General features: G+C 41.0%; 2 protein-coding genes across 5 annotated transcripts in view; both read left to right on the top strand.

Annotated features, from left to right (window-relative positions):
• Positions 1 to 13,105, top strand: part of LOC122769211 (disco-interacting protein 2 homolog C-like) — a 40,547-nt gene extending 27,442 nt beyond the window's left edge. For all 3 annotated transcript variants that reach the window (XM_044025592.1, XM_044025585.1, XM_044025576.1), the window contains 27 exons: positions 914 to 1,037; positions 1,255 to 1,364; positions 1,597 to 1,699; positions 1,824 to 1,888; positions 2,483 to 2,576; positions 3,016 to 3,135; positions 3,515 to 3,629; positions 4,251 to 4,390; positions 4,510 to 4,646; positions 4,957 to 5,165; positions 5,765 to 5,879; positions 5,966 to 6,167; positions 6,545 to 6,645; positions 6,739 to 6,819; positions 6,981 to 7,104; positions 7,425 to 7,546; positions 7,633 to 7,744; positions 8,185 to 8,294; positions 8,990 to 9,120; positions 9,746 to 9,914; positions 10,653 to 10,823; positions 10,909 to 10,970; positions 11,064 to 11,121; positions 11,384 to 11,458; positions 11,675 to 11,849; positions 11,927 to 12,050; positions 12,799 to 13,105. In XM_044025592.1, coding sequence (XP_043881527.1) covers positions 914 to 1,037; positions 1,255 to 1,364; positions 1,597 to 1,699; positions 1,824 to 1,888; positions 2,483 to 2,576; positions 3,016 to 3,135; positions 3,515 to 3,629; positions 4,251 to 4,390; positions 4,510 to 4,646; positions 4,957 to 5,165; positions 5,765 to 5,879; positions 5,966 to 6,167; positions 6,545 to 6,645; positions 6,739 to 6,819; positions 6,981 to 7,104; positions 7,425 to 7,546; positions 7,633 to 7,744; positions 8,185 to 8,294; positions 8,990 to 9,120; positions 9,746 to 9,914; positions 10,653 to 10,823; positions 10,909 to 10,970; positions 11,064 to 11,121; positions 11,384 to 11,458; positions 11,675 to 11,849; positions 11,927 to 12,050; positions 12,799 to 13,051 — 3,402 coding nt within the window. In that variant the 3' untranslated portion in view covers positions 13,052 to 13,105. The remainder of the gene's footprint in view (positions 1 to 913; positions 1,038 to 1,254; positions 1,365 to 1,596; positions 1,700 to 1,823; positions 1,889 to 2,482; positions 2,577 to 3,015; positions 3,136 to 3,514; positions 3,630 to 4,250; positions 4,391 to 4,509; positions 4,647 to 4,956; positions 5,166 to 5,764; positions 5,880 to 5,965; positions 6,168 to 6,544; positions 6,646 to 6,738; positions 6,820 to 6,980; positions 7,105 to 7,424; positions 7,547 to 7,632; positions 7,745 to 8,184; positions 8,295 to 8,989; positions 9,121 to 9,745; positions 9,915 to 10,652; positions 10,824 to 10,908; positions 10,971 to 11,063; positions 11,122 to 11,383; positions 11,459 to 11,674; positions 11,850 to 11,926; positions 12,051 to 12,798) is intronic.
• A 3,729-nt stretch (positions 13,106 to 16,834) lies between these two features.
• The window catches only part of LOC122769374 (vasoactive intestinal polypeptide receptor 2-like), a 17,214-nt gene continuing 7,237 nt past the window's right edge, over positions 16,835 to 26,811 (top strand). Inside the window, exons 1-4 of one of the 2 annotated variants that reach the window (XM_044025878.1) lie at positions 16,835 to 16,978; positions 19,883 to 19,985; positions 20,947 to 21,054; positions 22,233 to 22,330. In XM_044025878.1, coding sequence (XP_043881813.1) covers positions 16,916 to 16,978; positions 19,883 to 19,985; positions 20,947 to 21,054; positions 22,233 to 22,330 — 372 coding nt within the window. In that variant the 5' untranslated portion in view covers positions 16,835 to 16,915. Of the gene's footprint in view, positions 16,979 to 19,882; positions 19,986 to 20,719; positions 20,835 to 20,946; positions 21,055 to 22,232; positions 22,331 to 26,811 lie in introns of those variants that run through there. The other variant, XM_044025888.1, reaches the window with a different exon arrangement.

The raw sequence follows: 26,811 nt of genomic DNA, 5'->3' as shown, positions 1-26,811 counted from the left end.
CAGTACATATATATATATGTATATATATATATATGTATATATATATATAGATATATAGATATGTATATATATAAAAAGTCACCACCTAAAAAAAAGTGTTGCATCGTTGGACCGCCTTTAGCTTTGATTACGGCACTCATTCACTGTGGCATTGTTTCCATAAGCTACTGCAATGTCACAAGATTTATTTCCGTCCAGTGTTGCATTGATTTTTCACCAAGATCTTGTATTGATGATGGGAGAGTCGGGCCACTGAGCAAAGCCTTCTCCAGCACATCCCAAAGATTCTCAATGGGGTTAAGGTCTGGACTCTGTGGTGGCAAATCCATGTGTGAAAATTATGTCTCATGCTCCCTGAACCACTCTTTCACAATTTGAGCCTGATGAATCCTGGCATTGTCATCTTGGAATATGCCCATGTCATCAGGGAAGAAAAAAATGCATTGATGGAATAATCTGGTCATTCATTATATTCAGGTAGTCAGCTGACCTCATTCTTTGGGCACATAATGTTGCTGAACCTAGACCTGACCAACTGCAGCAACCCCTTACCTATTTGCTAAGGCCAGGCAGTGTATATACTGTGTATATATATATATATATATATATATATATATATATATATATATATATATATATATATGTATATATATATATATTATAACCACCTATATGACCTCTCCTTGTCTTCTTTCCTCTTGTCTCCTCACATTGTTTCCTCTCCTCCTGTCTCCTCTCCTTGTTTCCTCTCCTCTTTTCTCCTCTCATTGTGTCCTCTCTTCTTTTCTCCTCTCCTTGTGTCCTCTCCATGCCTTCCTTTCTCTTGTCTCCTCTCCTTGTGTCCTCTCCATGTCTTCTTTCGTTTGCTAAAACACTGCATATGTCCTCTCTCTGTCTCTCTCTGGTCCTACAGGACGCGGGCAGTCAGCAGATTGGCTTCCTGTTGGGCAGCTGCGGCGTTACCGTGGCGATGACCAGCGACGCCTGTCATAAAGGTTTGCCCAAGAGCGCGACAGGAGAAATCCCTCAGTTCAAAGGTGAGAGGTTAAAGTCATCAGTCAGTGTCAGGAAGGTCTTTGTTGGTGAGGGGAGAGTGCATGTCCTTTTCCTGTTTCTCGTTATTTTGGGTGAAATGAAAACAACTCCGATTTTCTGCTTCTTCCTTCCTTCCTTCCTTCCTTCCTTCCTTCCTTCCTTCCTTCCTTCCTCGTCCTTCCTTCCTTCCTTCCTTCCTTCCTTCCTTCCTTCCTTCAGGTTGGCCTAAGCTGCTGTGGTTTGTCACAGAGTCGAAGCATCTTTCCAAACCTCCCAGAGACTGGTTTCCTCACATTAAAGATGCAAACAACGACACGGCGTACATCGAGGTTAGTGACTACACACACACACACACACAATCATGTGTGTTAACATGAATTTAATGTTGTGCACTAAAATCTGTGTCCTTTCCTCATATCTCTCTCCTCCTTTTTCCTCTTCTTGTCCACACTCTGTATTCACATTGTTTCCTCTCCTCCTTTTTACTTTGTCCCCTCTCCTTGATCTCTTGCTCCCTTCTTCTTGTGTCCTCTCCTCTTGTCTCCTCTCCTTGTCTCTCAGTATAAAACCTGTAAGGATGGCAGTGTGCTGGGCGTCACGGTGACAAGGATCGCTCTGCTCACACACTGTCAGGCTCTCACTCAGTCCTGCAGCTACACTGAGGGTATGCACACACACACACACACACACACACACACACACACACACACACACACACACAGGCAGTTTATTAACCTCTCTCTTTCTCTCTCTCTCCCGCTGTCTCTCTCTCTCTCCTCTCCTCTCAGCTGAAACCATTGTGAATGTTCTGGACTTTAAGAAAGACGTCGGTCTGTGGCACGGAATCCTGACGGTAAGATGTTCACACCTGACGACTGAGGTCAAAGGTCACAACACTCATTTTCTTGCTTTAGTGGTAAAAAGCAAAAACAATCAAGTTTTACGTGGTTTAACATATGATTGTATATTGAATTTCTTTCCTACCCTCTCAGCGCCTGAAGGACAAAAATGTCCCATGTCCTAAATGTCCCAAATGTCCCAAATGTCCTAAAAACTATTAAATAATACTATTTTTCTTTTTTTTTTTGTCCGATATCCGATCCAGTGATTTTGACCAGTGTGGTCAGAGTGATACCAATTCCCATCCTATCCCTAATATTAAGAGGCCAGCAAGTATAAAAACATGAAATACATGTTTTTATGTTAAATTTACTTTTTATTTTTAAAAAAAAAGGAATTTATAATGTATTTTTGGTGCCATTTTAGTCCTTAAGGCGGTATGTGTTAGTATTTTTGTTACATGGTGTATTATTGAACAAAATAATAATTTTAAATAAAATAAAATAACAGTCAAAACAATCAAAAAAAAAATATTAAAAACTGTTAACCTCCATTAATTGAAATATGACAATTTTTTGTCTAAAGAAAAATGTGTGTGTGTGTGCAGAGTGTGATGAACATGATGCATGTGATCAGTGTTCCCTACTCACTGATGAAGGTCAACCCTCTGTCATGGATCCAGAAAGTCTGTCAGTATAAAGGTGAGACACACACACACATACTGGTTTCCATGACTTCAGAGGACATTACATTCATGTCCTGGAGACTTACACCACCCTAACCACAGTGAATAATGTCCTAACATGTCTTCATCTTGTAAAATGTAGTTATTTACATTATGGGGACTCAAGTCCCCATAATGTGAGTGTGGAAAGACATTTAGGTCCCCACAACATAGCAATTCCAGGTACACATGCACAGTGCTTCACTCCTTTTAAATGGTAAAGGAACCTGAGGACCAGCCATGTCCTCACTTTCCTAAAATTTCCTCAAACTTTCACAAAATGTCCTCACTCACTTAGATTTATGAGTATGTTGGTCCTCACAAAGATACCCATATAAGAACACACACACACACTCCACCATTCACTTCACACCTTTCAGTGATAACGTTGTCTATGTGTGTGTGTGTGTGTGCAGCTAAAGTGTCCTGTGTAAAGTCCAGGGATATGCACTGGGCTCTGGTCGCCCACAAAGACCAGAAGGACATCAACCTGAGCACGCTGAGGATGCTGCTGGTGGCCGATGGCTCAAACCCCTGTAAGGTCCCACTCTGCCTCCACTGTACCACCGCTCACACGCACACATACACACACACACAGGTGGACGCTGTCCTCCTGAGACGTTTGGAATGTGGGTCATTTTGACAGAAATAGAACAGGACGACACAATAAATGTTTTTTGACCCAGACGACGGTTTAAACTGAGATTTTACCCACAATTCACTCTGATACAACACTGTCTTTACATAAGATCATCATTTATATCTCAGTATGTTTTATTTTGTCCCTGAGATCAATGTAAATTATTATTTATATAATATTTACTTGATTTTCCTCTCCTCTTGCTTACTCTCCTTGTATGTATGAATTGATCCAGATCAGTAAATTGTTGTTAATTGTATTTGTGTGTGTGTCAGGGTCGATCTCCTCCTGCGACGCTTTCCTCAACGTCTTTCAGACCAAAGGTCTCAGAGCAGAGGTCATCTGTCCCTGTGCCAGCTCACCTGAGGCTCTCACTGTGGCCATCAGGAGGTACACACACGCACACACTCTCACACACATTTCCCCCCCACACACACGCACACACATCACAGCAAAAACAACAAAACGTCACTGTCTCTTTTTAATTTTATCTTATTTCCATTTATTTTATTGTTTTTTATGGTATGGCTGTTATTTTTTATGTCTTTTAATTCATTTTATTAGTTTTTTATGCATTTTATTTCCTCATCTGAACGTTTTATGTCTTTTATTTATTATTCCGTACAGAACTTGTGTTTTTTTACTGAGTAAAGTTGGACTGGATTAGTTTTCTAATGGATCAAGAGTGCCCTCTACTGGGCCGTGCAGTTATTACGTTAGATGGTCAGATGTACCTTAGTGTTTTATTTTGAAAACAGACAGGTTTTGGTGCAGGTGCTTGAATGCAGCCTCCAAATTAAATTAAATCTGTTGTGTCTGTTCATTTAAGTAAGACATTTTCTTTTCATGCAAGGGCAAATTTACAAAATAAAACCCTAAAACCATTCCAAGTGACATTTCAGAAATAAAGTTTTAATAAACAAAAGTAAAATAAAATGAATAAAAAAAAAAAGTTAATGATGCATAAAAAGTGTGTTTTTCGTGAATGTGTGTGTGTGTGTGTGTGTTCAGACCGGTGGAGGACAGCAGTCAACCCCCGGGTCGAGGCGTTCTGTCCATGCAGGGTCTGAGTTACAGTGTCGTCAGAGTCGACACCGAGGAGCGACTGTCGGTTCTGACCGTGCAGGATGTGGGCACCGTCACACCAGGAGGTACAGAACCTCTAACCCACTTACACAGAGTTTTCTGCTGCTTCTGGTCGGCGATGATACAAGTCTTTAGTGGGGCAGAACAAACCTGAGTCGAGCTGAAATGTGTTATTCTTCTCCAGGTCTGGTGTGTGTGGTGAAACCAGAGGGCGTCCCTCAGCTCTGTCAGACGGACGAGATCGGAGAACTCTGCGTCTGCTCCATCGCCACTGGCACGTCTTACTACGGCCTCACCGGCATGACCAAGAACACGTTTGAGGTGAGGACAAAAATCAGCATCAGCACCTGTCCAGATTAAACATGAAGAGCCTGTGAATCATCCAACTTTGTAATTATCAGATTAGCAGATTATCATGTCAAGTCGCAGATTGTCTCTCCAAATGATGTTCCTTCATCAGATGTAATATTTACAAAAGGTAAATTCTCAGGAAGAAAAAAAAAACTCTAGTGATATCATTACGATATGATATTATCACGATATTTAAGTCACAATGAGATATTATCACGATATGTGTCACTATACTCTGACATACGATGGCTGAATCCCTGTGTTTGTTTGTTTCTTTCAGGTTTACCCCGTGAGCTCCAGTGGCGGGCTGGTCAGCGAGTACGCCTTCGTCAGGACCGGCCTGCTAGGCTTCGTGGGTCCCGGTGGCCTCGTCTTCATCACAGGGAAGATGGATGGACTCATCATGGTGAGCGGGCGGCGGCACAACGCCGATGACATTGTCGCCACGGCCCTGGCGGTGGAGCCGATGAAGTTTGTCTACAGAGGCAGGTGAGAGTGCGACATGAAAACAAAGGTTTTAGACTTGTGAAGATAGAGATTAAAATACAGCAGATAAAACCAGATTATCAGTCTATATCTCACTGAGGGCATGAATCTTATGGTTCCTCATGATTATGACTTTGAAACAACTTAATGCTTTAACTTATTTAAAAAACACTGTATTTATAGATCCGTCATTAATTCCATTGACGTTTATTAAAATATTTCACTGTAAACCAAGAAGAGAAAGAAAAATCTAAATCCTTTAGATGTTTTTTGTTCTGTGTAATATTTGCACAAGAGACTTGTGATAATATATTATCAAATATTGCAATAATATTGTAATGTGACTTAAATATCACAATAAGCTATCATGTTGGGACCCAAATATCACGATAATATCGCATTGTGACTTAAATACTGTGATAATATTGTATCATGACTTAAATATCGCGACAATATTGTAAAGTGACAAATATCGGGATAATATCTCATTGTGACTTAAAGCTCATGATAATATCGTATCATGACTTGAATATGGTAATAATCAGATTACACATAAATAAAATGTGACAGCACTAATCGTGTCTCTGCTGCGCCCCCTGCAGGATAGCAGTGTTCTCTGTGACGGTACTGAGAGACGAGAGGATCGTGGTCGTCGCCGAGCAGCGTCCCGACTCCACGGAGGAGGACAGCTTCCAGTGGATGAGCCGCGTCCTGCAGGTAAATCACCCTCACACACACACACACACACAGGCATCAGGTGATGATGATGATGATGACTCACTTCCCTCTGACCTTCCTCTCAGGCCATCGACAGCATCCACGGCGTGGGCGTGTTCTGTCTGGCGCTGGTTCCAGCCAACACGCTGCCCAAGACTCCACTGGGCGGCATCCACCTGTCAGAGATCAAGCAGCTGTATCTGGAGGGAGGTCTTCATCCCTGCAACGTCCTCATGTGTCCACACACCTGCGTCACCAACCTGCCCAAACCACGCCAGAAACAACCAGGTGACACACATTACCCAGAGTTCTGTGCTGCTCTGGAGGCACAGACAGGCCTTACAGGCAGTGTTGTGTAATGTAGCAAAGTACAAATACTTGAGTTTTACTTTTACTCCACTACATTTCCTCTCACTCTCTTTGTTACTCGTTACTACCAAATAAAATCAGAAGAAGAAGAGTTGGTATTATGGTCTGTGTTTGTATCGAGTTTTTCTAGTCTTGATGAGCTGCTTTATTTACACTACAGTTTTCACACACTTAAACACAGTTAAGTGTCTTTTCTCAAGGATACATATTAGATTGTATATCAGAAAATGACAGTAAATGTCATTAACTTTTACTAAAATAATATTATAAAATGTTTGTGCGTGTGTTTGTTGCAGAGATTGGCCCCGCCTCTGTGATGGTGGGTAATCTGGTGTCAGGGAAGAGGATTGCTCAGGCCAGCGGCAGAGATTTGGGACAAACGGACGACAACGACCAGGTGATAAGTTCACTCATGCACACACGCGCACACACACACACTTATAAACTTAAAGCCACATGTCTGATTATGTCGCTGTGTTTCTTCTTTCAGTTCCTGTTCCTGTCAGAGGTTTTGCAGTGGAGAGCTCAGACCACACCGGACCACGTCCTCTACACACTGCTCAGCTCACGGGTAACAAACGCACACTTTACTGAACACAAGGTTTAAGACTTAAACCTGTAGAAACAGGATCTGTGCTTAATTCTATTTATTGTATATTTGGTCAACGAAGAGTAAAATGTTTTCATCAGGATTCAAATCTATTTTTTTTCCCTCCCTCGTCTCTCCTCCAGGGGGCGGTGTCCAACTCTCTCACCTGTCTGCAGCTGCACAAGAGGGCGGAGCGAGTGGCCGCTCTGCTGATGGAGAGAGGCGGTCTACAGGAAGGAGACCACGTCGCTCTGGTTTACCCGCCAGGTCAGAAATTAAGCTAGTTAAACTTGTTAGTTTTACGAAACTCTTTGCACTTGGTGAGTTTCAGAAAAACTGCAAGATGTAAAAAAATGTCTGTGTAGGTTAGAATTTGTGGGCAGGAGGGAGTTCACGCCTACACACGCCACACAATCTGAAAAACGTAAACTGCGATTGTTTTAAAAACTATAATAGATATCAAAACATTGACTTAGGTGAGAGAAGTCCTGATTCTTGTGACCCGTTTAAAGTTGTATGAGTAAAAGTATGACGACACTGTGAGGATCAAAGTGGGCTTGGTTCTGATCATTTTCTCTGTCTTGCAGGTATCGACCTGATCGCGGCGTTCTACGGCTCGCTGTACGCCGGCTGTGTTCCCATCACGGTGCGACCGCCACACCCTCAGAACATCTCCACCACGCTGCCGACTGTCAAGATGATCGTCGAGGTGACAAACTTTTTTTAAAAGACAAAAACAACATTTTTCACTTGGGGTTTTCAGCTTTGTAAGCTCCACCCTCTTCCTCTCTACAGGTGAGTCACTCCGCCTGCGTGATGACCACGGCGGTCATTTGTAAGCTGCTGCGCTCCAAGGAGGCCACGGCCACTGTGGACATCAGGAACTGGCCTCCTGTTCTGGACACTGGTACTGTGAACCTTCTGTTTGACACCAACATGAAAACACTTTTAGCCACTGAACGAAATCAAGTCTACCATATCTTATGAACATGTTCACGTCTTTATCTCACTGTTGTAAACCACTCACTCTCCCACACCAAACCCCATAGAGAAAACCAGAGATTCTAGCTCACAGGGACACAGGAGCTGCTGGTCTACTGCTGCCTCGTGTGGTCACTTTGTGTCACTGAGTTAAATCTGAACAAAGGATTTTAAAGACAGAATTTACAAAATAAGACATTTTAACTAAGTGATGGAGGCAGCAGTGGATCAACAACTCCTGTGTGTGTGATGTTAAAATCACTGATTTTCTCTATGGGGTTTGGTGTGGGAGAGTGAGTGGTTTACAAGGTGACACAAAGTTAAGGCTTTAAACTCTAATATTGTGCGTGTTTGTGTGTGTTATAGACGACCTGCCAAAGAAGAAACCTCCCTCTCTGTATAAACCCACTAACCCTGATGGTTTGGCGTACCTGGACTTCAGTGTGTCCACGACAGGGATGTTGGCTGGAGTTCAGGTCAGATCCTCGTCACATGACCGTCCTCACACTCACGGTTATAGATTATTACATAGATTGTGATACAGATTGTAGAACGCATTGTCATACAGATATTTGAAGCAGAATATTGCACAGATTATTAAACAAATTGTTTTACAGATTATTAAACAGATTGTTTTACAGATTATTAAACAGATTGTTTTACAGATTATTAAACAGATTGTTTTACAGATTTTTACACAGGACATTGTACAGATTATTATTCAGATCATTGTATGGATTATTAAACAGATTGTTTTACAGAATATTATTCAGATTGTTGTATGGATTATTACACAGATTGTTGTACAGATTATGACACAGACCTGCTGATCCAAACACTTTTTCTGTCAGAGTTAAACGTGTAAATATTGTCATTCACACAGTTTGAGTGGTGTAACACAAAGCAGTTACTATGGCACACACACACACACACACAGCTACACTCACTTTCACACACAGACAGATGTTTTACAACTGAAGCATAGGCTCCGCCCCTTCCAGCCCACTGCTCTGATCTCACTTTTCTAAATCACGTAATCACAATAATCTCAGTCTTCATTGTCATCATCACAGATTCAATAAATCACTCAGATGTAATTAATCCTGTCACCGTGGACACGCCCCCTTTCTCAGTACTAACTGTGGGTGTGTGTGTGTGTGTGTGTCTGCAGATGTCCCATAATGCAGTTGGAGCGTTCTGCCGCTCAGTGAAGCTTCAGTGTGAGTTGTATCCGTCCAGAGAAGTGGCCATCTGTCTGGATCCGTACTGTGGCCTTGGCTTTGTCCTCTGGTGTCTCTGCAGGTCTGTGCGACCTCTAAATGTGCCCCAAACACTTACACATGTTTCCTTCTCCTGTTTCTCGTGTTTATCTGTAGTTGATTGATTATGATGATTTTATGTCAAACTGAATGTAGACGATAATAATACCAACTTTATTGACACAGACCAGATTATTGAAATCATACAAGAAGCGAACAAGTAATAAAGGTATAATAATAATAATGCACATAAATGATTAAATCAATTAGAGAAAGTAAGATTTAGAGGTATAAAATAATAAAGGGTCAGGATGATGAAATTAACAAATTAATAAATAATCTGTTTAGAAATGTGATTTTTTTCCAATTAAAATATCAATATTTTGTGTTAAAGAGCATTTGGACCTATAATGTCGTCTGTCCACATACTTTTGACCACAGGGTGTCGCTTTTCTCACGTCAAAGTGCCGAGACGTTGATCTGTGACTCTTTAAATCTTTAAAACTCTGGCTCCTGATCTCAGATCTGTTGCAAATCACCTTCACTATGAGTCATTTTAATGATTCTTGTTCATTTTGATTGAACGGAATCATGAAATCTGGAAAATATTCGGTATTTTTCATCCATACATTGTTGTTTTGAAGTAACCGTGTGTCTGATGTGTGCAGCGTTTACTCGGGTCATCAGTCCATCCTGATCCCTCCGGTGGAGCTGGAGTCAAACCCGGCTCTGTGGCTGCTGGCCGTCAGCCAGCTCAGGGTGCGAGACACTTTCTGCTCCTACAGTGTCATGGAGCTCTGCACCAAAGGACTGGGACTGCAGACCGAGGCGCTCAAGGTCAGAAACACAAACCTGGACTAGAACTGAGTCAGTTTAAGTGATTTTAGCCACTTAACAAATGACTCACTGTCTAAAATCTATGCCAGCTTAAATCTATAATGTCTAAATAATATGATTACTGCCTTATTTCAATATTAGACAGACTTTTCCAACATGAAATAGAAGTTATCTAAACCACTCACTCTCCCACACCAAACCCCAAAGAGAAAATCAGTGATTTTAACATCACAGCACACAGGAGTTGTTGATCCACAGCTGCCTCCATCACTGAGTTCTAATGTCCTATTTTAATGAATCCGCCATTTGAAATGTTTCATTTAGACTGAACTCAGTGACTCAAAGTGACCACACGAGGCAGCAATAGACCAGCAGCTCCTGTGTCCCTGTGAGCTAAAATCTCTAGTTTTCTCTATGGGGTTTGGTGTGGGAGAGTGAGTGCTTTAAAAACTTTACTTTTGAAAATTTTCCTTGTAGAAATAATAAAATCTACATCCTCGTAAATCTATGACATCATCGCTCTCGTTTTCCTGCAACCTAAAAACACAGATTTTGTGAATGGACTTTGGTGCACTTCGTAACCTGGGGAAATTTTGGGGGAAAAGCTGGATCTGGATGTTTTTTGTGGACTTTTCCGTTCACATAATGATGGATGCAGCATCCAGACGAGGGGGCGGAGCCTGGCCCGCTCAGCTGTGTTCTCACAGGAAATGTGTTGTTTTGTTTGTGCGGTTCCAGGCTCGGGGTCTGGATCTGTCCCGGGTCCGGGCCTGCGTGGTGGTGGCGGAGGAGCGACCCCGGATGTCGCTCACGCTCTCCTTCTCCAAACTGTTCAAAGACCTTGGGCTCCACCCGCGATCTGTGAGCACGGCGTTCGGCTGCAGAGTGAACCTGGCCATCTGTCTGCAGGTACACACACACACACACACACACACACGCTGTCTGTCACTGTGTGATCACATGATCACCGTGTCTGTGCTGTGATTGGCTGCAGGGAACTTCAGGACCGGACCCCACAACGGTGTACGTGGACATGAGAGCGCTGCGTCACGACAGGTGTCACACTTCTGTCTTCTTCTTCTTCTTTAATCAGCAGTAAATGCTGCAGTGCTGCCCTCTACAGTTCAAAGCTTCACATTTGTTTTTCAGGGTGCGGTTGGTGGAGCGAGGTTCTCCTCACAGTCTGCCCTTAATGGAGTCCGGCAAGGTGAGTCTTTGTTTTCCTCCTTTAAGACAAACCACAAGAGACAAAGAAATTATTCACAACAAGTTCTCTCTTAATGTTTAAGTTCAACAAACGTAAACAACAGCAAAAATATACGTTTTCAGCAACTTCCAACTTTAAGCAATTCTTTTCATCCTAAACCAGTTTCTTATGCATATTTGATTGGTTTGAAAGAATGTGATGATGTCACTCACCTGTGATGCTGTAACCATGGCGACTGACTTCTTTGTTTTTCTTCTTTTAGATCCTGCCTGGAGTCCGCATCATCATTGCAAACCCGGAGACTAAAGGACCTCTGGGAGACTCTCACCTCGGAGAGGTCCGCCTCCTTTAATCATCTGTCATTCTGTCATTCTCTTTCTTCATGATTTTCTTTCTCTTTTCTTTTTTAATCTCTTGTTTTTCTTCAACTCAAATGTCTTCTGTTAAACTTTTAATTACTTAGAATTCCAAAATCCCATTGATATTTCAGCAGAGTCGTGTTAGAACTGTCGCGTCCATGTCTCTGAGTTTTATTATTCAAACTTTCTTGCAGATCTGGGTTCACAGCGCTCACAACGGCAGCGGCTACTACAGCGGCTACGGCGAGGAGGTTCTTCAGTCCGACCACTTCAACTCCAGACTCAGTTTTGGAGACACACAGACGATCTGGGCCAGGACGGGGTACCTGGGCTTCCTGCGCCGCACCGAGCTCACCGACGCTAACGGTGGTGAGTCTCCGTCCATCGCCCTCCTGCGTGTCTTCGGCTCACCTTCACTCACTCTGTCTGTGTCTGTGTTTGATCAGAGAGACACGACGCTCTGTTCGTGGTCGGAGCTCTGGAGGAGGCCATGGAGCTGCGCGGGATGAGATATCACCCCATCGACATCGAGACGTCCGTCATACGAGCTCACAAGAGCATCATGGAGTGGTGCGTCTACGCTCATCTGCATCGTCTGTTCATCTAAGTGAAAGTAAAACCACTTAAAGGTCAAATGTGGAAGAATCAAACTATGGTGGCCTTCACAGACCAGAAAGGATGTTGTTTTCTTGTTGTTTGCAAAGTTTGCGTCTGTTTCAAGACGTGAAACTCAAGTTTGGCTTGTTGGTAAATGGCGGCTTCCATAAAAGGAGATAGAGATATTTTTAAGCAATTATGCACTCAAATATATGACACACTGTGCCTTTAACTAAAGTCTTTATCTCACTGTGAGACCGTTTATAAACCCCTCACTCTCCCACACCAAACCCCATAGAGAAAACCAGTGATTTTAGCTCACGGGGCTACAGGAGCTGCTGGATACTGCTGCCTCTTGTGGTCACTTTGTGTCACTGAGGTCAATCTGAATGAAGGATTTTAAATGCCGAATTGACAAAATAAGACATTTGAACTTATTAACTGAAGCAGCAGTGGATGAACGACGCCTTTTGTCTCTGATGAATGATGATGAAATGGACCATTTTCTCTATGGGGTTTGGTGTGGGAGAGTGAGAGGTTTACAGTGTGACATCATATCAGATTAGGTCTGCGATATCTGAAGAATATGTTCGCTGCTTTATGGACAGACTTTAGTGATAGACATAGTGAAGGTCTGCTGCCACCTTGTGGCACAATTCTGAACGACAGCAGCCTGTGCAGTAGATATTAATAATAATAACTTTGTTGTGGTCGTTGTCAGCGCCGTCTTCCCCTGGACCAACCTGCTGGTGGTGGTGGTGGAGCTGGAAGGCTCCGAGCAGGAGGCCCTGGACCTGGTTCCCATGGTGACCAAGGCGGTGCTGGAGGAGCACTACCTGATCGTGGGCGTGGTGGTGGTGACGGACATCGGCGTGATCCCCATCAACTCGCGCGGCGAGAAGCAGCGCATGCACCTGCGCGACGGCTTCCTGCAGGACCAGCTCGACCCCATCTACGTGGCCTACAACATGTAGCCTGACCCTGTGTGTGTGTGTGTGTGTGTGTGTGTGTGTGTGTGTGTGTGTGCGTGCGTGCGTGCGTGCGTGCGTGCGTGTGCGCGCGCGTGTGCTTGAGACAGAGATTGAGAGAGGGAGAGTGAGCATGCGTTTGTATGCCGTGCATTATCGCCGTTGTTGTTCCTTTTGTTTCCCCAAAAATCGAGATGTACTGTATTTTTGAACCTGCTTCTTATGGTGTGGTCTTAACTCGTCCGTTTCCTTTTAAAGTCGTGTCGTGCCGAGTGACTGACTGACTGATGATTGATTGATTGATTGATTGATGACCGTTTTTACTCGCCCCGCTCAGTCACCAGGAGTTCGTCACTGTCGAAGGTTGTCCGGGGAACAAAAACAAACAAACAAACAAAAAACAAACAAACACTGTGTGGAAACGAAAACGCAGCGAAAGAAAGAGAAAACAAAAAATCGAAATCAGATTTTTGATTTCAACAAGTAGATTATTGTAAAAAAAATCTATATAAATATTGTACATAGACATAATAATCTATATGGAGAGGAAAGGAAAACTCAAAGAGGTGAAGTAGCCCCTATATGCAGCTCTCTCCACCCGCACCCCGTGTGTGTGTGTGTGTGTGTGTGTATGATCATGTGACAGGGACTTTTAATGTGAAATTCACTGATTTTTTAATCCTTCAGATTATTAATAACATTTTTATATCAGGTTTTTTTCCTCTGGCTCTGCAAATTAGTGCAATCCGACAAGATAGTGGATTATTTGGACTTTTTAAAGGGAAAATACTTGAAATGAACATATTTTAATCCTTAAAATGATTGATAAAATTTTTTATATCAGTTTAAAACAGAAAAACAACATGCAACACGACAAAATAAAAGAAAATGCAAGAAATTTAAATTGTGAAACGTGAAATTCAAATTTTCAAACCCTGAACGTTGGCGGAAATCAAAAAAATGAATACACAATTTACTGGAAAAAATGTCTAAAAACTCTCATTTATTCATATTTTACACTTTTTATGATTAACTTCACAATAGCGTTACATTGTCACCCCAAAAAAGGTCCAGATATTTAGTATTTTGTTATTTACTATAGTAATTATGTCAATTATGATTATTTTTACCACCTGCGTCCCCTAAAGTTCAGTTAATTTAACAAAAAATATGATAAAAATAATAATCTGCACATGGAAAATGGTTAGTTTTATTTGATTCCATCAGTTATGATTTTAAAATCAGTCCCTAAATCATCCAAAGCAAAGTGCACTGTGTGCGTGCATGTGTGTGTGTGTGTGTGTGTGTAGACAAAGACAGATTATTTGTGCTATTTTAAGGAATAAAGTTGTCGTCACTAACATCGAGAGTGACGATCGTAGCATTAACGTTCAGAGAGGACGTTCATCACCGCCGGGGTTAAAAATTATAATTTTAAAGTTGTTTAAAATATAATTTTACAACTTTATCTTAAATTTAATATTTACACGACAAAAAAAAAAGACTTCCACTGTTTTGGGGGCGAAGCTTTGACCAGACCAATTGTTCGCATTTTCTGAAAAAGCTTACGGATAGATAGGAAACAGATAAATCGATGTTAACAGTGTTGTGAAAAACATTTCTTCCGTTACCAAAATGTGCTACAAAAATACGTTATTAATGTTTTTTGTTGTTTTTAAAAATAAACTATTTAGGGGGCGGAGCTTTGACCAGACCAATTGTTCGCATTTTCTAAAAAGCTTACGAACTTAGAAGAAACCGATGAACTGATGTTTACTGTTTACGTTACCAAAATATGCTACAAATTTTTTTACTATGGGGGCGGAGCTTCAACCAGAGGACGTCTGCTGTTGCGAGCTTTCCACACTTACTGAGCCAAGCTTTCACGCTCACGCTCAGTATTATGTTCGTACGTGGAAATGACCGGAGCACAAAGTATGAGCCATACTCATACTTTGTGCTCATTTTCGGAAAGTTTAAAAATAAAGAAAAAAATAGCGAATGTAGCGAAATTCAGACATTTCTGTTTTTTCTTTAACACAGAAAAATAAAATTTTGCTTAAACTGCAAAAATTTTGATTTTTTTTTCATGGGGACAGAGTTTTAACAAGTTGGTGGAGGCGTAGCTGGAGGCGTAGCTGTTAGTAGCTATTATTATTTACTGAGGAAAAAGGTTAAAGTTTTTTATGTTCTTTATTTAAACCCTGGCAAGTGACAAACGTCCTCAGAGCTTTTGTTCAACAGCATAATCAGCGCGTATGTGTGTGTGCTAATGCTAATGCTAAAATTTTCTCAGATGATTTAAATAAGAATAAATAAATTAAAATTTTAATAAATTTATGGACATTCTCATCGACAAGTGACTCGATGTGCAGTTTAGTTAATGTTAAATAGAAGAAGAACTTTATTTAGAGAACGTCACAAACAACGCATCGTCTGTTTGTTTACATGACGACATCATCTCAGCGTCTGTTTTCTTTTTTATCAAAAGAAAAATCTCGATGCATATCAAAACTTTTTTTTTTTAAGTTTGTAGGTAGCAGCTGTCCCTTTGCGTGTGTGTGTGTGTCAGAAAACTTGTGTGTGGATGTTAGAGAGAAAGAGAGAGAGAGACTGCATGGTGTGTGTGTGTATTGTGTGTAAATAGTGTTGATTTTGTACGGTACAGGTGTGTGTGTGTGTGACTTGTTTTGTACATGATAAAAACATGAGATGACACAGTTTTATAAGAGCCTGCTCTCGGCTCACGTCACTATAACAGTGCAATAAAGTGCTTTGATTGGCTAAAACGCTGGCCCCGCCTACTTTATTATTGATATTGATATTTATCATGTGATGGGTTTGTGAAGGAAATAAAGTGAACATTTCATTAAATTCATGTCCAGGTTTGATTAAATGCCTTGCCAGCAGGTGGCGTTATGCCTGTGACTCAGATGTGATGTGACATGTTCCCACCAAGTTTCGTGAAATTTGGTGCAACTTAGTTTCAGTATTTAGTCTTTATTTATTTAACACAGTTTTGTGTAATTATGAAGAATTATTAAGAAAAAAAATGAAGCAAAGAAATATGAAAAAGAGAAGAAAACCTTAAATAAAGGAAGTGAAACTAACGACAGAATCAACGGATCATTCTGTCATTTATGAATGTGTGTGGACATAAAAACTGAGCTGAGAGACAACTAAAGTTATTACTGCAGAGATAAAAGAAAAAAGTTTCTGTTCTTTGAGCCTGAAACACACACAAAATAACTTATTAATATGATTTATTTACAGTAGAGGGGGAAATAAATGAGTACCTTGTTTGTCACCTGACATGAAAGCTGTAAAAAAACTTTTTAACCTTAAATCAGTAAAAATTCTCCTCACTTTGTTGAATGTAATGTTTATAAAATCCAAAAATATCTGCATTTTTAAAATAAATGTATGTGTATGTATGTGTTACTTTAAATAGTTTTTAAATAGTTAAAGAGTTGCGTGTTGTTTTCGGTCAGTAGAGGGCGCTGTTGACACGTCATTGTTCTCCTGCTCCTGGCGTCAGTAGCGCGCGCCAATCGTGAGTGTCCTGGTGGACGTACGTGTGAAGGGGGCGCGCTTTGGCGCGTGGATGTGATGAGACTTCACTGTTCACATCAGGAGCGAAAACCAGTTTATTATCTGTGTGTGTGTGCGTGCGTGCGCGCGTTTCCCTCTTTCAATCCTGTGCGTAAAGAACTTTGGACAGTTTTACGCACAGACAAACAGTGCCGCGCGGACACGGACAGCGTGTGTGTGTGTGTGTGTGTGGTTTGATGAGTCACGTGTTTCCGTGTTCACGGTGAGCTGCGGCGCAGGTGCGTTTGCGTTCAAACTCGCGCTGGATCTCACGCGACCATGTTGTTTACGCACCTTCAGCTTCTATGGTTGATCTTCGTCATCCTCGTCTTCATCCTGCAGGTCAGTGCGTGACAACCTCTTTGTTTAGCCTTTATTTCTCTTTTATCTTCTGTTTTTGTTCATTTGCAACAAAATTACACACAAAGGTTTATTTTTTATGTGACTTTATTTTAACAACTTTTGCCTTTTCATGTTTAGTTTGCAGAAACTGTCTCACAGTGGCTTTATATCATATTTAAGAGAATTTGGGTGTAAAAACAGTGATTTTTTAATAACTTGAGCCTGTAAATCTTTCATTTTGATTGTTTTTTACTGCAGAAACAGTCCCACAGTGAGATGTTGCGTGTTATTACACTTTGTAATACTTCATATTTGAGGGAATTTACATATAAAAACAGTAGCTTTCAGTAACTTAGTTTTTAATGATTTTTTTCAGAGTTGTTTTTTTACAAAACAGTCTCTCTTTATATTGAGCATATACTACTTATTTTTAATAATATTAAGTATTTAGGGGTGAAAACTGTGAATTTTTATTTATTTGTGCTTTGAAAAGTTTAGTTTTTAATGATTTTACTGCAGCGTCACAGTGACTTATTCTTTTAGCATTTATTTTTTACTTACATATCTGAGGGAATATCGTTGTTGTGACTTTATAACAACCTGTGTTGCTTTTAATTACTTTTTTTTCCCCATTAAGGATCATTTAAATGTTCTTTTGTGAATTTTCTAACAACTTTATGCCTTTAAATCATTAGTTTTTAATGATTTTACAGCATCATTTTTGTAAAACATCCCCACAGTGACTTTATATTGAGCATATACTACTTATTCTTTAATTATATTACATTTTACTTAGGTGTAAAAGCAGTGACCTTTAATAACTTGAGCATTTAAATCTTAATTTTTAATTATTTTACAGCAACAACCGTCATATTTTATCATATTTATTATTATTTAGTATTTATTTCACATTAAGGGGAATGTAGGCATAACAAAAGTGACTTAATAACAACCGGTGCCTCTAAATATGTTGTTTGGATCAGGATCATTTAACTGTTAAAGCTGTTCAAAATTGCGTTTCTGTGAATGTCTGACAGCTTTATGCCTTTAAATTATGAGTTTTAATGATTTTTACATCATCATTTCCCTAAAACAGTGTCACAGCTGTTCAAACATGTTGATTTATTGATAGATTAAAGTGATTTTGCAGCACATTTGTCCTCAAACATTGATTTATTTCAATTTTTCATGATTATTTTCTGGACTTTATGATAAACTTTACATCCTGGACTGATTCATTTAGATTCAGCTGACGTTTGAGTCCAATTTTAATCCTAGATTGACTCCGCTGCTGCTGCTGCTGGTTAATTTTTAATGACTCTCTCACAGTTTGACTCGGCTCTATATTTAGACTCTGTCGTCTGGACCATCATCAGCTCCTTTGTGTCCTCATGTGGGTTTTTTTTAAACACGAGAATTTTCGATGCAAAGACAGAGAAAAATCTCCATGTGGACGATTTTTTACTCGTTAATTCAAACGTCAGTGAATCACTGTTTGGTGACCGACATCCAGAAATGCACTTGAGTCATTTTCCTCAGAAGACAAGTTCCAGATGTGAGCTATCACAGATGTTCACGTCTGAGATGATTAACGACACTCATTTATATCTGTTAAGAGTTTCATAATTCACATTTATTTGGCACAGGAATGACATTTTATTCAGTTTTCACATCTTTAGTGGTTTAGTGGTCTTGTGAAGTGTGGTTGTATGAGGTACAAGTCGACTGTGAGCGCCCCCTGTGGACATAAGCTTAGGCCTACGATAATCTTAAGAACATGTTCATGTCTTCATCTCACTGTTAGACAGACTTTTCCAACAGGAAACTGAAGTTTGTAAACCACTCACTCTCCCACACCAAACCTCATAGAGAAAATCAGTGATTTTAACATCACACACACAGGAGTTGTTGATCCACTGCTGAATCCATCACTGAATTCAATTGTCTTATTTTGGCTTTTGAAATCCTTTGTTCAGATTTACATCAGTGACACAAAGTGACCACACGAGGCAGCAGCAGACCAGCAGCTCCTGCGTGATTTTCTCTATGGGGTTTGGTGCGGGAGAGTGAGTGGTTTACAGACTTCAGTTTTCTGTTGGAAAAGTCTGTCTCACAGTGACATAAAGACATCGTAGACTTAAACTAACGTAGATTTTATTCACCAAATCTTTTTTGAAGTTGGCCAAACCAAACCCCATAGAGAAAATCAGTGATTTTAGCTCACGGAGACACAGGAGCTGCTGGTCTACTGCTGCCTCGTGTGGTCACTTTGTGTCACTGATGTAAATCTGAACAAAGGATTTCAAATGCCGAATTGACAAAATAAGATATTGTAACTTAGTGATGGAGGCAGCAGTGGATCAACAACTCCTGTGTGCTGTGATGTTAAAATCACTGATTTTCTCCATGGGGTTTGGTGTGGGATCATCAGTTGCTAACTCCACGAGCAGATTTTATCATCTTTGTTTCGTACGTGATAAAACTCGTTGGAGGTTCAGGGTTAAAAAAACTGTGTTTTGGTTTAATCTGGAACTCTTTAATCCTCATAATGGATCAGTGTTTGTGTTGCCGTGTGTGTCTGTGTGTTTGTGTATCAGACGTCATTCGTTTTGTTGACGGACGTTTAAACAAGGTCAAACTCACATGTTTTTCCTTTTTTAGTTTCTTGTTTTGAGAAGCAGAGAAATGGAAGTAAGAGAAGGAATTTCTGACGAGGAAAAAGCAGTGAAAGGAACAGACAGCGCCTCCTACTGTGCGTTCTTGTGTTTGTTACCTCTTTTTTCATTTTTCTATCATATACACCGATCTTGTCAGGATCAGTAGTCCTCATGGAGACCAAAACCTGGTCCTAATGCCTCTATGGGGCCCTAAAACGCTCTTCACGTGTGTTTCCCTCTGTTTCAGGTTGATGGAAAGTTTCCAAACTGTCAGTTTCACTGGGAGATTCAGAGAGCAGAGAGAGAGTGTTACACACTTCTGCAACTACACACTACTGACACCAGCACAGGTACACACACACACACACACACAAAGTCTGCTTTAACTCAACAATGTCTTTAAGAACTCGTTTACGTCTTTATCTCACTGTGAGACAGACTTTTCCAACAGGAAACTGAAGTTTGTAAACCACTCACTCTCCCACACCAAACCTCAATAGAGAAAATCATGCAGGAGCTGCTGGTCTGCTGCTGCCTCGTGTGGTCACTTTGTGTCACTGACGTAAATCTGAACAAAGGATTTCAAAAGCCGAATTGACAAAATAAGACATTAGAACTTAGTGATGGAGGCAGCAGTGGATCAACAACTCCTGTGTGCTGTGATGTTAAAATCACTGATTTTTTTGGGGTTTGGTGTGGGAGAGTGAGTGGTTTACAAACTGTCTTGTTGGAAAAGTCTGTCTCACACTGAGATAGAGACGTGAACGTGTTCTTAAAGACATCGTAGAGTTGGCAAAAATCAACACTGACTATGACGTAATTATCTCCTGTGTGTGTGTGTGTGTGAGAGAGACTGTGGTCAGACATATGAAGAAGAAGGTGTGTCTCTGTGTCTCTGTTTCAACACACACACTATCAATCATTGATTCAGATCTCAGGCCAAAGACACACGCAACACACAGGTTTTTATTCTGAAAGGTCGTGTATGTGTTTTTTTCAGCTTGTGAACCGTGGATCTTTTTCACACCTGTGTGTGTGTGTGTGTGTGTGTGTATATGTGTGTGTGTGTGTGTATATAGTGTGTGTGTATGTAGTGTGTGTATATAGTGTGTGTGTGTGTGCGCGCGCATCATCAATCAGCAAGGTCGTACACATGACGCAGTTTCTCGTTAAAACTTCTCAGTAAGAACATTTAAAGGGTCAGTGTGTCAGATTTGGTTTTAACACGTTTCTGTTGTTTTCTTGACACTGCACCTTTAAATGTGGCCAAACAGGAAGTGCTGGTGTGTGTGTGTGTGTGTGTGTGTGTAGGATGTCGTGGCGAGTGGGACAGGGTCACATGTTGGCAGAATGCGGTGGTCGGCGAGGTCATGACCCTCCCCTGCCCCTCCCCCCTTCTACAGGTTTTTGGAAAGAACGGTGAGTGTCCACACACACACACACACACACACACACACACACACACACACACAAGGTGGCCTTCAAAATAAGAGCCACTAACCCTTTAACTCTATAAAACATTAGTGGTAACAGGAAGTAGTAGGGTTTCCAGTTATGGTTTCACAATAAAAGGAGCTCATGTTCATTTTATAAAATAAAATACATGTTTTTATGGTTCTTTTACTCTGAAAGTTAAGTACAAAATAAAATACACATTTTTATGGTCATATTATCTGTAACTGGATTGTTGTTGTTTTTTATTGTTTTATTGAACGCGTCGTGTTCTGACCTTTGACCCTGTCCTCTCGTTTCCTCTCACTCTTGTCTTTCACTCGTCTCGCTCTGCGTCGTCCATCATGTCCATGAGGTCGCGTCTCTCTGCCTTTGATCGTCCTCTCCACCTCCTCTTTCATCGTCTCCTTCCTCCTGCTTCCCTTTCCTCTCCCCTCGACCCCTCCCTCCTCTGATCCTATCATCTTCACCTCGCTCACCCTCGGCCTCCTCATCACTCACCCTCTCACTCTCTTTGTTTCATCTCTTCTTCCGTCATGTTTCAGGTCTATTAAAGCTGCAGTAGGCAACATTTATCCATGTTAAAGTTTACACACACAGAGGAATCCATTTATGAATGTATGAATGAATGAATGTTTGCTGGTGTTACAGAAAACATGACATGAAGTTACAACTTTTTATTGTTAGAAAAAAAATGACAAAAATTATAAAATACTGAAATGTGAAGTGTTTCTAACAGTACAAAAAAAAGTCACAAAAACATTTTAATGATGTTAAAATGTTTACATTTACTAAAATAGTGTATTGTTAAAATAAAAACATTCTTACTAATGTTACAAAAAAGTGTCGCTAAATGTACAAAAAAATAACTTGGAATGGCAAAAAAGTCACAAAGAGTTTATAAATGTGGTGTAATGTTAAAAAAAGGTTTTATAAATATCCTATAAAAAGTTATTAAAAGTGACTGATGTTGCAAAAACATTCTTATTGTATATGAAAAAATAAAAAGTTTATTATTGCAATTGCTATTATTATTATAAACCATGAAATTCCTGGAGTTACTGGAAAGATGCAGCTCCCCCTTGTGGCAGTGACATAAAATACTAACCCCTTTTTGTGTGTGTGTGTGTGTGTGTGTGTGTCAGGTAACCTGAGCAGGAACTGCACAGAGAGTGGTTGGTCGGACGTTTACCCGGTCATCACGGTCGCCTGTGGCTCCAACAACACGGACGAACCCAGCGAGGTGAGGTCAAAGGTCGTCGTGTCTCGTGGACAGAAAAAAAAGTTGTCAAACCGCGTCGTACACAGCGGGACAGAAAATCACAGTTTCAGGGCGTGGCCTCTCTCTGTCTCTCTCTCTCTCTCTCTCCCTAGCGCCACACAGTGGCCATGTGGTCAGTTAGTTAGTGTTTTCATTACCAATGTGGGTCACAACTTTTTTTACATGTATCTGTTGCATTTTATTAGCAGTTCTGGTGAGATTATAATCTGACTTTAAATCAAATTCGGTTCAACTGTGTCTGTGTTGTTTGATATTTGTGTTTATTACGTTTCTTTTAATTGTTTTTATTGTCTGTTTTTTTTATTTCGCCAACTGTAAAATAATGGGAAACTGAACTGAAACTAAGGGGAAATTAAGGGGAAACAGAAAACCACAGTGGTTCCCTTTAGCTTTTGCAGAAGCAGTAAAACTCCCACAAACCTGCTGTGGTTCATGCACACAGTGATGTTCGGCTGCTGATGTGATTGTGAAACCTGCTGCACTGAGAAGACAACTCGATTTGACCTTTTGACCTCTTCAGTTTCACATCCGTGTCGGTTGTTTAAGAACAGCTTTTGAATTTCAGTTCAGAGATATTTCTACATAATCGGGTTCAGTCAGGAGAGATTATGGCTAACAAATGTAATCTACGAGCATAAGTGTCTGCGTTATATGTACTTTATTTCTTTAAGGAGGTGGCCATCTTGTGCTGCAATGTTTCTTCAGCAGCCTGAAAGCCTTTAGAAATGAAAGATTAGTAAGCAAACAAAGAAGAATCACATCTTTTGTGGCGCCGTAGTTCACGGACACGCTCCAATATCACGGATTCTTACGCACTAACCCTTTAAAAAAAGACTAACTTTTTACAATCTATGTCGGTTTAAGTCTACAATGTTCACGTCTTTATCTCACTGTTAGACAGACTTTTCCAACAGGAAACTGAAGTTTGGAAACCACTCACTCTCCCACACCAAAGTCCATAGAGAAAATCAGTGATTTAACATCACAGCACACAGGAGTTGTTGATCCACTGCTGCCTCCATCACTAAGGTCAAATGTCTTATTTTGTCACTTCGGCGTTTGAAAATCCTTCATTCAGATTTACCTCAAGTGACCACACGAGGCAGCAGTAGACCAGCAGCTCCTGTGTCCCCGTGAGCTAAAATCACTGATTTTCTCTATGGACTTTGGTGTGGGAGAGTGAGTGTTTCAAAAACTTCAGTTTCCTGTGTCTAACAGAGAGATAAAGACGTGAACACATTCTTCAGACAGTGTGCACATAAGCTGATGTAGATTTTATGAGGCTAGCCTCGAGTCCAGTGGCTAAAATCATTTATTTTTCATTGTCACTGCTGGCAGAACATGTTTTGACTGAGCACACTGAACCATGTGTAAGTGCCTCATACAAGCTCACTCATACAAACCTAAACTGTCCCTGTAAGAACCGACCCAAGAAATGTTTCTTTTAGATGTAGTTCAGGCGATAAAAGACGAGCGGGCGACGAAAAGGTGCCGTGTGTTTATCTGCTCACAGATGACAGAGATAAACGAAGAGGAAGGTCGTGGTCACATGTGAGGAGGGGGCGGGGCCACAGAGCCGTGACCTCCGGCCGACCACTTTCTCTCTGTGAGACCACCGTGAAATCAGCCTTACCGTGTTTACCACCAACTTTACACAAGCAGAGGACAGAGAAGAGTGTTTAATGACTGATGACACAGATAATCTTTTATTTTTGTTTTATTTTTCAGTCCAGAGCGTCAACAGACGCTGAAGAAACTCTGGTTTCTGCCTGTAAAGTTTCAAGCGGTCACTTCTACAGGAGCTTGTCTGATCTCTTCAGGAACTCAGGAATCACAACACACAGGAGTTGTTGATCCACTGCTGCCTCCATCACTAAGTTCAAATGTCTTATTTTGTCAATTCGGCATTTGAAAATCTTTGTTCAGATTAACCTCAGTGACCTAAACTGACCACACGAGGCAGCAGTAGACCAGCAGCTCCTGTGTCCCCGCGAGCTAAAATCACTGATTTTCTCTATGGGGTTTGGTGTGAGAGCTCGTGAACATTCCAGGCCAAATGTGTGATAATGTCCAGAGTCGTCAGGTGTGAGCTTCTGTCTCTGCGGCGTCTGTTTGTTTCCTGTTGGAGCGACAGAAGAGACGTTTTCCGTCTGGAAAACTTTCTCCCTGAGAGCAGACGTCACCGCGGTGACTTTCACTCACACGTCGTAGATCACGGCAGGGAGACAGCCGATCACACAAGCTCACAAACTCAACTTCATATTACAACAACAATAAAGGTTTTACAAAGAGCTTTGACAGACAAAGAAAATGCAGGAAACTAATGTCAACAATAAATAAAAACAGAATGAAATGAACTAAGATGTACTTTTTAATACGTGACACTCAGTCTGTGAGTCTTATCTCCACGAGCGGCTCATTCCAAAGTCAGTCTTTGACGTCGATCCCAGTTGTGCTTTGGTTTAATCCTCGACTCTGGAACGTACGGAAAACAAAAGATAAGATGTACTTTAATTGATTCTCCTCGTTCAGGAACGTAAAAAGAATTCCAGAACTCCAGAAATGTGATTCCAGAGAATTCTTCTCTGTTTGCCTTTTCCAACACTCTGCCACACCAAAGCCCATAGAGAAAATCAGTGATTTTAGCCTGCGGTGACACAGGAGCTGCTGGTCCTCTGCTGCCTCGTGTGGTCACTTTTTGTCACTGCGGTAAACTTGTACACAGGACGTGTTAAAATAAGACATTTGAACTTCGTGATGGAGGCAGCAGTGGATCAACAACTCCTGTGTGCTGTGATGTTAAAATCATCATTTTCTCTATGGGGTTTGGTGTGGTTTACAAACTTCAGTTTCCTGTTGGAAAAACCTCAACTATCTCTTAAAAATCACACAATATGACAACTTTGAGGTCACAAACCCAACAAAGGCTGTGATGAAAATAATTACTGAATTTATTCAATGAATGAAGAAAAATTCGTTTTTTTTGAGTTGAGTCTTTTGTTTAAGTTGCTAAAATGTTCATAGATTAAAAATAAAAAAGTCCATTTTCCATTTTATTAGATGAGTCTTAGATGTGGCTAAACTCAGTGTAAACCCACCACACCACGCTTTAAAAAAACACAAACTACTGGTTAAAATGAATTGTAATCTAACAGAAAGCCAGTGGAGTGCAGAGAGGATGAGGCTGCTGCTGTGATGGATTTTGTTTTTACATCTTAAGCTCTGACTTTAATGTCACGGCAGACAAACATGGCCGTCGTCTCAATGGAGATTGATACGTAGAGTCATCAGGAAGCCACGTTTAAATAAAGTTCAACATCGCTTTAATTCCCCCGGTGTCATCGAGGACGACGTTAAGAGCCCGGGGTTTGTGGACGGAGGTGGGTTTGGCCGTAGAAGGCAGTCCGCGGGTCAGTGGGCCTGAGAATCAGCTCAGGAATGAGACGCTCATGCCAGGCTGTGACAAACTGTCCAGCGTCGTCATAGCAACAGGAAAACAGGCATTTTACCAAACAGCTTAACCGTTTTGGTTGTTTAGCGTGAACGTTTTTTATACATCGGATTTGTATTGAATATGCAGAAGTCAGAACTATGAGTGACGAAAGGCTCACCTCATAAACTCACTCTCCCACACCAAACCCCATGGAGAAAATCAGTGATTTTAACATCACAGCACACAGGAGTTGTTGATCCACTGCTGCCTCCATCACTAAGTTCAGATGTCTTATTTTGTCAATTCGGCGTTTGAAATAATTTCTTCAGATTTATTTCAGTGACACAAAGTGACCACACGAGGCAGCAGTAGACCAGCAGCTCCTGTGTCCTCACCAGCTAAAATCACTGATTTTCTCCATGGGCTTTGGTGTGGCAGAGTGAGTGGTTTACAAAGTCTGTGTCACAGTGAGATAAAGACGTGAACGTGTTCTTAAAACTTTGTAGACTACAGTAACAAAAGTGTGTGTATCTGTGTGTGTGTGTGTCTGGTCAGTTGCCAGATGGTGCGTCAGATTTGGGGAATGTTGTTTATAAATGATCAGAGAGCGATGAACGCCAGGCACCGCACATTTACACACACACACACACACATACACATACACACACACACACACACACACACACACACACATACACACACACACACACACACATACACACACACTGTGCATTGCCTTCCATTCATTTAAACAGATTAAACACACACTTATCACTAAGTTTAACCAGTTCCTCAGGAAATTGGTTTCTGCCTCATTAGGACCAGGTTTTGGTCTCCATGATGACAACTGGTCCTGACAAGGTCAGTGTTTCTGACAGAAAACACACACACACACACACACACACACACACACAGAGTTCTGTTTTGAGATGAAGCAGATCCTGGCGCTGAACTCTTCTCTCTTCACTCGCTCACTGTCGTGCCTCTTTGTGTCTATCACATGACTCTG

Source organism: Solea senegalensis, linkage group LG1 (assembly GCF_019176455.1).
Source record: "Solea senegalensis isolate Sse05_10M linkage group LG1, IFAPA_SoseM_1, whole genome shotgun sequence".
NCBI lineage: Eukaryota > Metazoa > Chordata > Actinopteri > Pleuronectiformes > Soleidae > Solea > Solea senegalensis.
Note: the sequence above shows the minus strand (reverse complement) of the source record. Positions and strands in the feature narration are given on the sequence as shown.